Below are 8,473 nucleotides of genomic sequence, written 5' to 3' on the forward strand. Positions count from 1 at the left end.
ATGAAGGAGATGATGGTGATGAATGTCCGTGGCCTGCGGCCCGTTTTCTGTCGTGACTTGATCAGGAGCTGAGTCTCCTGAGTGTTCAGCTCTGTCCAGAGAGGAGTTCACCGTCAGAGGGGAACGCCTCGCTCTGATCCAACCGCTCCATGAAGAAATTAATCCTTATCCGGAATAAGGCCCATTCACGCAGAGTCTTCACAAGAAAAAAACCTGATGTAATTTGTGACGCAGTGGAACGTTTGCACCACGTCCGACGTGTCTTTGTGTCGACACTGAAATCACTGGAAGATGCTGGAGGAGGAAGAACCTGATCGCCACACTGAACCCTCCCCAGTCTCCACTTCACTTTACTTTAATTCAGATTAGATTTTATTTGGAAACTAAACATGAACGTGTTTTCAGACGAGTTCTGAGTTGTTGTCGTCCGTTTGAGACGGAGAGCGAGCGACAGATGCCTCTTTCCGACATGAACTCTGGAGAATCTCTAGAGAGCAGTCATTCACAAGCAGCACACAGCGGGAGCTTTTCTGCATGAAACTTTCTCAAATGAAACACGTGCTTTAGGCGAGGGGGCGGAGCCTGTGCAGTGCGTGCAGGAGAAGCTCCGGAACATTTCCTGCTTCATTTTCACTTGCGCTGACTCAGCCTTGTCTTTACCAGGGCAGGGGGAGGATAAAGTCCGGTTAAGGTCCGGGAACAATGTTCACACACACAGCTCTTCCTGGAAAACTCCGGGACATTCCTGGTGTGTGTGAGACAGAGTGTGTGAGAGACAGAGTGACCACATTGCTGGATAAAGTCCAAACTCTTTTTGGAATCTCGTTGTTAAAAATGACCGTCGGGGTCTAAAATCACACAAAGACTCCTTTCAGAAACAGCAGCGTCCTTCAGCCACAGCTCTGTCTTCCCTCCATCCTCCGCTCCTCTCTTCCTCCTTCTGTTCTATACTCACCCTTTATTCCACTTTTCTCCTCAGTTCAGCCTCCTTTTTATTTTATATTTACAACAAAGTAATGTAAACACCTTGATATTAACAGGATAAATGTCTCCTCTCTGTTTCTCTCTCTCTCTCTCTCTCTCTCTCTCTCTGTTGGTGTTGTTCTGTTTATTTCAGGAGAAGATCTATAAACTCTACGAGAGGAAGCTGCATGGAGACTTCGACACAAACAACCACATCCAGAAGAAGAAGGAGTTCAGGAACCCCAGGTCAGAGACAGAGACTCTAGAGGGCGCTGTTCCAGCTGCAGTTCTCCTTTAGGTTCTGTGTATTCTTCTCTAGAACCTGAACGTGTTTGTTTTCTTTGTTCACAGTATTTACGAGAAGCTGATTCAGTACTGCAGCATCGACGAGCTGGGCACCAACTACCCTAAAGTAAGACTCACTGCCGCTTACAGTGCCCCCTGTCCCCGAGGATCTGAGGCGCTGGGACACAGCCCATAACCTCATCATGTTCTGGTCAGAGCCCTGTCCACCCCTCGTCCCTCCTCGGGACACTTTGGTTCGGTTCTGATCACTGCACACTGGGAATGGTCCAAAACATTGTAATCATCACAGTGTGGCCCTCAGATCCTTACACTGACCAGTTCTCCTTTTCTCTCCTGCTCTCAACAGGGGGCGCTGTAACCAGAGCCTCGGTCTTTCCCCCTTTACCAGACAGTGGTTTTAATCTTATGGCTGATGTGTGTATGTTTAAAGTGTTAATCTGAATGTTGTTCTTTGCAGGACATGTTTGACCCCCACGGTTGGTCGGAAGACTCTTATTATGAAGCATTAGGTGAGATGTTACTGTTGACAGGGGGGTGAAGGGGGTGATGAAAGTTTACTTGTAAGTGGTGGCACTGAGGGTGCATTAACGGTGCCGATGGGGCTCGGTACAGCCTTAAGGCCGATTACACATCAACGTTGATTCGACACAGAGCCCTGCGATGTTGTGAGCGTTTATTCTCCTGCGCTGGGTTCTGTTTCACTCTGCAGTTACACCTCCACACAACTAGCTGTCTGTCAAACATCTTCCACTACACTCTGTAGTACACACTGTAGTGTAGTAGAGGTACTTGGTTGGGGATGGTAGGAGCAGGTGAGGATTTACAGGAAGAGTACAATGGAGGGCTGTATAATGAGCTTGGAGTGGGGAGGTGTCGTGGGCTTAATTCGGTGAAACACTGAGGAGGGGGAGGTACCTGATGACCCTGTGAAGAGCTGGCCACAGAGTTGGAGACTCGGTGAGTAACTGGTTGTTGTTACGGTTGTTGTCTCTGATCAGATCATCAACAACCACAGCGCCCCCAATGGTCAAGTAAAGGAATTTAAATGTTCAACAGTAGATAAGAGGAATGTTGTTGCTGCAGGTCAGAAGAGAGTGGGGTGGGCTCTATGTGCAGCTCTGATGGATTGGCATTGGATATTTTACACCTTACCCTATGTATGACCACAGTTTACTCTTGTGTTTTCGTATGTCCACGGGTTCCTGTTAATTATCTTGGTTCTCGTGTCTCTCCTCCGCCTGTTCCCTGTCTGTTCCCAATCTCCTTGTGCCTTCCTGTGGTAGTTTTTTTGTTTAAAGACCTGGACTTCACTGAGTCTGTCTTTGTTTTCTTTCGACCCACAGCCAAAGCGCAGAAAGTGGAAATGGAAAAACTGGAGAAAGCCAAGAAGGAGAGGACCAAGGTGACGGGAGTTTGTTGGTTTTTAACTTTAGATTCTTGAGCAGAAGAGAGCACTTGTTTTGATTTGACTTCATCGTGATGAGGGTCGCGGTGATGAATGTATGGAAATGTCTTTGTTTTTCAGATTGAGTTTGTAACGGGAACAAAGAAAGGCACCGCAACAAACGCCGCTGCAGTGACCACCAACACCACCACGTCCACCTCCACAGGTAAACACTCACCTGGAGGAACTGAAACACCAGACAGCGACAGTGTGTCTTTTGTTATTTGGATGTTAAGAGAGAGATTAGCTCTGTCCCAAAATCTAGTGAGCTGTCAACGTAGAGATTTTAAGTCATAGTTTGCGTGCCCCGACTCTGTCCCAATTCTTAGACACTTTAAATACGCTGCCAACTGAGATACCTTAATGTGGCTGAATTTTAAGTTGGTATTGAATCATACCTCCCTTCTATTCCTCACCCAGAGCAAAAAAATAAATAAAAATAGCGATAAAAATGTGAACACGAGACTCCGTTGAAGGAAGTAAACACAGGTTGTTTGCAGTGGGAGAGAACAAGCTGTGACTTCATCGCCTTCTAATTACAGCATCGCAATAGTCTGCTTCATGAGGACAGGCGACTATTAGAGCGCTGACGACTTGAACAGCTGCCTACAGAGTCACTGCCTACTTAGGGAGCTCAGCAGAATTTGGGACAGACCTGTGGTCTTTGCTGCAGTCTTAGAGTTATGACGAGACCCACCTCTGTGGCATCATGCGCAAACCCGAGGATCATGATTCAGCAGTGGGGGTCTCAGCCAGTTCAGATGATGTCACAGAATCAGTGGTTAGTGACTCAACTTGCTTTTCCACCGGCCAAATCCGGGCCGGGTCCCTGGAACCGGGTCCTTTTTTAGTTCCTGCTTTGAGTTGAGTAGGTACTAAATGTGACGTAAAACCTGCAGAGCGCTGATTGGCCAGAAAAATCTGTCTATCACCACAAAATTCAGGGAGCATTTATATTCAGCACAAACTGAACAGTGTCTGATGAACAGAGGTTAGCGTTCTCCTCAGAGCGTGTTGAGTCTGATGAACAGAGGTTAGTGTTCTCCTCCGAGCGTGTTGAGTCTGATGAACAGAGGTTAGCGTTCTCCTCAGAGCGTGTTGAGTCTGATGAACAGAGGTTAGCGTTCTCCTCCGAGCGTGTTGAGTCTGATGAACAGAGGTTAGCGTTCTCCTCCGAGCGTGTTGAGTCTGATGAACAGAGGTTAGCGTTCTCCTCCGAGCGTGTTGAGTCTGATGAACAGAGGTTAGCGTTCTCCTCCGAGCGTGTTGAGTCTGATGAACAGAGGTTAGCGTTCTCCTCCGAGCGTGTTGAGTCTGATGAACAGAGGTTAGCGTTCTCCTCGGAGCGTGTTGAGTCTGATGAACAGAGGTTAGCGTTCTCCTCCGAGCGTGTTGAGTCTGATGAACAGAGGTTAGCGTTCTCCTCCGAGCGTGTTGAGTCTGATGAACAGAGGTTAGCGTTCTCCTCCGAGCGTGTTGAGTCTGATGAACAGAGGTTAGCGTTCTCCTCCGAGCGTGTTGAGTCTGATGAACAGAGGTTAGCGTTCTCCTCCGAGCGTGTTGAGTCTGATGAACAGAGGTTAGCGTTCTCCTCCGAGCGTGTTGAGTCTGATGAACAGAGGTTAGCGTTCTCCTCCGAGCGTGTTGAGTCTGATGTAGCTGCATGAGTGTGTTTTGTGTGTGCTATTCAGCAGAGGCTCAGAAGAGGAAGAGTAAGTGGGACTCTGCGGTTCCGGTGACTTTAGCTCAGCCTGCGCTCCTCACCACCACCGCGACTCTCCCCGGAGTGATCTCCGTCACCACCACGGCCAGCGGCACCAAGACCACCGTCATCTCGGCTGTTGGCACCATCCTAAAGAAGGCCAAGCAGTGACACTAGAGCGCACAGTACGGACTTGATGAATTACTTTCTAATACATTTACATTTACAGCGTTTGGCAGATGCTTGTATCTGGAACAACTTCGAATCTTACCCCCAAGGCCCCAGAGGGAGGCTGCGCAGTGGTAGGAGTCACTTACTGGTGTGGGGTTACTGAACCCCAGTCTGCCATATAGAAGACAGTGGTGTTGCCCCTAATACCACAGAACTGCAATGTGACACTCTCACTGCGCCCCCTGGAGCACTCATTGTCCTCCAATCATTGCCTTAAAGACTTAGTAAGAGTTTTGTTTGTTTCTCTGATCACTTTAGGAGAGAAATCGTCCGAACCCCGACTCGTGATGCTTTTAACTCTTACAGGAACCAGGCTTTAAATCTGTTTTTTTTGTTGTGTGTCCATATTATCGGTTTTTACCTTTGTTCTTATTCACCATTCTGAGAGGATGGTTATTGATGCTGTACATAATGATGAAGGTGATTCAGTGGAATTTTCTCGACTGATCACAGCCAGAAATAAATGTTTTGCATTCTTATAATCTGTGAGAGTTTGTGAATTTTCTGTTTTTCTTCATCATCATTAGTGCACCATGCTCAAGGGTTGTGTAAAACAACGGTTACTTGTTTGGAGCTCTGCTATCGTCTTGTATTTGCTGACAGACATCAGTGTTATTACTATAGGGTGGGAAATTATTCATTAACCGTTCACTTGTCAATCATCTTGAAGTCTTCTACTGTGCAAATAAGAATAATTAGTGTTCTCCTCCAAGCGCGTTAAGCCGACGTAACAGTCAACAATAGGGGGCCTCCTGCAAGCGTTCTTAGCATGTATTTGAAATAATGACTTTTGAAAAGATACAACGGAGTCAAACCCGTCAGAAACAACCAATCCACATCAAAGCTTCAACTTTCAACACAAAGACAATTCAAAGTGCTTTACAGAAACAAAAGAAATAGTAAAAAGGCATTTAAAACAATAAAATAAATGATTAAAATACAAACAATGATACAATTATAAATGAGTTAATTAGGATTTAAAATGTAGAAGCAATAAAAAATGTCTGCCGTTAGAGAATAAAAAGAGGACCACGTTTTTCACCGAGCTGTAGCTGATCACACAGGAATGTTTATTTAGTCTTGTTTTAAAAGTGTCTAACGTTGGGGCTCTTCTGATGTTTTCGGACGACAGCGTTTTAATTCACAGTTCACAAACTAATAAAAATATAACACTGCAATTAGATGGTTTTGAAATGTTACTAAGAAAAGGTTTTATTTCTCACACTTGGTATAGTTCGATTCTGTATTTATTTAAGTCATAGAACAGCATATTTTGAATATTTGTGTGTGTGTGTGTGTGTGTGTGTGTGTGTGTGTGTGTGTGTGTGTGTGTAACGATGTCTTGAAGCCACTCTGAGACACTGAGCTGTTGATGAACAGGAGCTGAACTCTATTTACACAATCATCCCCTCGTTTAAGGAATGTCAGACCTCACTGTGAGAAAAAGATGGTGGTGAATGTTTTAAATTATGGTGAAGTTACTGCGTTTTTTTCCCGCCCTCAGATTGTGACACGTCATCAATCATGTCACAGGAATGTTCGAGTCAGAAAAGAAGAATTTGCCTCGATTCCAAACCCATCCCAGAAATATCTCCAGGTGAAGTGTGTGATTTACGTGTGTGTGCTGCCCCTCTGACCGGCCTTTTCTGAGCTGTTCTGCAGCTAATGGGTTCTGTGGAAGTTAATCTGTTGAGAAGCCTGATACAGGATGGCTTGCTTATTGAGCTAACTTTATAAACTTTGATCCATTTTGAGATGAATATATCATCATGGCAATTTACCCTGGACCAATCAGAAACAGCCTTCTGACTGAACTGCAGATGGTCACGGCCAAAATATTCATTCATTCATTCATTCATTCATTGTCTGTAACCCTTATCCAGTTCAGGGCGGTGGTGAGTCAAGAGCCTGCCCTGGCACAAGGTGGGAACACACCCTGGAGGGGCACCAGTCCTTCACAGGGCAACATACACTCACACATTCACTCACACACTCACACCTAGGACACTTTTGAGTCTCCAATCCACCTACCAACGTGTGTTTTTGGAGTGTGGGAGGAAACTGGAGCACCCAGAGGAAACCCACACAGACACAGAGAGAACACGCCACACTCCTCACTGACAGTCACCCGGAGGAAACCCACACAGACACAGGGAGAACACTACACACTCCTCACAGTCAGTCACCCTGAGCAGGACTTCACCCCACAGCCTTGAGGTCCCTGGAGCTGTGCTGAGACACTACCTGCTGCACCACCGTGCCACCCGCTGCCAAAACAAAATCTCCTTTTTTGACACAATTTGAAAATACCAGATGATTTTACACAGTGTCAACATTTCAGGACCAATAAAGAGGCAAACAGAAATGTTCCCAAATGTTTAACAATAAAATGTGTTTTTTTGTTGTTTTTTTTGTTTTTGTTTTTTTAGAAGGCTTTTTTTGTGTCAGTGTATTTCATTCAGACTATTTATATCTGTCAATATTAATGTAGCCTTATGTTCTGTCCTTCACTAAATTAGTTAACTTAGCGTTTATTTTCACCTCAGGGCAGAAACATTTGCTTAATATCTATATTTACTTCAGCAGCAAAGTTAGCATAGCATTTACCTCAAAGTGGGAAAATTAGGTTAGTATCTACATTCACCTCAGTGCGGTAAAGTTAAGGTGTGTGTTTTACACAGAACGGTAAAGTTAGCGTGTGTTAACCTCAGAGCATTGAAGTTAACTTGTGTTTACCAGTAAAGATAACGTGTGTGATTACCTCAGTGTGGTAAAGTTAACGTGTGTGTTTACCTCAGAGCGGTACCTGAGAGCTGTAATGTGTGTGTTTACCACAGAGTGGTAAAGTTTGCATTTGTTTACTTCAGAGCTTTAAAGTTAGCATGTGTGTTTAACTCAGAGCTATAAAATTAGCGAATGTGTTTACCTCAAAGCTGAAAAGTTAGCGTGTGTGTTTACCTCAGAGCTGTAAAGTTAGCTTGTGTTTGTTTACTTTAGAGCTGTAAAGTTAGCATTTGTGTTCACCTCAGAGCTGTAAAGTTAGCATTTGTGTTTACCGCAGAGCATTAAAGTTAACGTGTGCGTTAACCTCAGGGCGGTAAAGTTAGCGTGTGTGTTTACCTGAGAGCTGTAATGTAAGTGTGTGTGTGTTTACCACAGAGTGGTAAAGTTTGCATGTGTGCTTACCTAAGAGCTGTAAAGTTAGCGTTTACCTCAGAGCTGCAAAGTTAGCATGTGCGTTTACCTCAGAGCTGTAAATTTAACGTGTGTTTACCTCAGTGCAGTAAAGTTGACGTGTGGGTTTAACCAAGAGCAGTAAAGTTAGCGCGTGTGTTTACCTCAGTGCTGTAAAGTTAGCGTGTATATGTTCACCTCAGAGCTGTAAAGTTAGCGTGTGTTTACCTCAGTGCAGTAAAGTTAGCGTGTATTTTTACCTTACAGGCTGTAATGTTAGCGTGTGTATGTTTTAACCCAGAGCTGTAAAGTTAGCATGTGTTTTTACCTCAGTGCAGTAAAGTTAATGTGTGTGTATTTACCTCAGAACTGTAAAGTTAGCGTGTGTTTACCTCAGTGCAGTAAAGTTAATGTGTGTGTTTTACCTGAGAGCTGTAAAGTTAGCTTGTGTATGTTTACCTTAAAGTTGTAAAGTTAGCTGTGTGTTTACCTCAGATTTGTAAAATTAGCGTTTGTGTTTTCCTCAGAGTGGTAACTCCAGCTTTATGTTCTTTCTGAAGAACCAGTGGAACCGTAACTAAAACCGTGTTAGTTATAAACTGATTTACAGGCTGGATTTTCCTTGTTGTAAATAATTAAGAATTAAGCAACAG

General features: G+C 44.6%; 1 protein-coding gene across 2 annotated transcripts in view; it reads left to right on the top strand.

Annotated features, from left to right (window-relative positions):
- Positions 1 to 5,097, top strand: part of sap30bp (SAP30 binding protein) — a 16,081-nt gene extending 10,984 nt beyond the window's left edge. Inside the window, exons 6-11 of one of the 2 annotated variants that reach the window (XM_066643997.1) lie at positions 1,118 to 1,209; positions 1,315 to 1,375; positions 1,727 to 1,778; positions 2,613 to 2,671; positions 2,795 to 2,879; positions 4,405 to 5,097. In XM_066643997.1, the coding sequence (XP_066500094.1) occupies positions 1,118 to 1,209; positions 1,315 to 1,375; positions 1,727 to 1,778; positions 2,613 to 2,671; positions 2,795 to 2,879; positions 4,405 to 4,586 (531 nt within the window). In that variant the 3' untranslated portion in view covers positions 4,587 to 5,097. The remainder of the gene's footprint in view (positions 1 to 1,117; positions 1,210 to 1,314; positions 1,376 to 1,726; positions 1,779 to 2,612; positions 2,672 to 2,794; positions 2,880 to 4,404) is intronic. The other variant, XM_066643998.1, reaches the window with a different exon arrangement.
- The last annotated feature ends 3,376 nt before the right edge of the window (positions 5,098 to 8,473 follow it).

Source organism: Hoplias malabaricus, chromosome 14 (genome assembly GCF_029633855.1).
Source record: "Hoplias malabaricus isolate fHopMal1 chromosome 14, fHopMal1.hap1, whole genome shotgun sequence".
Lineage (NCBI taxonomy): Eukaryota > Metazoa > Chordata > Actinopteri > Characiformes > Erythrinidae > Hoplias > Hoplias malabaricus.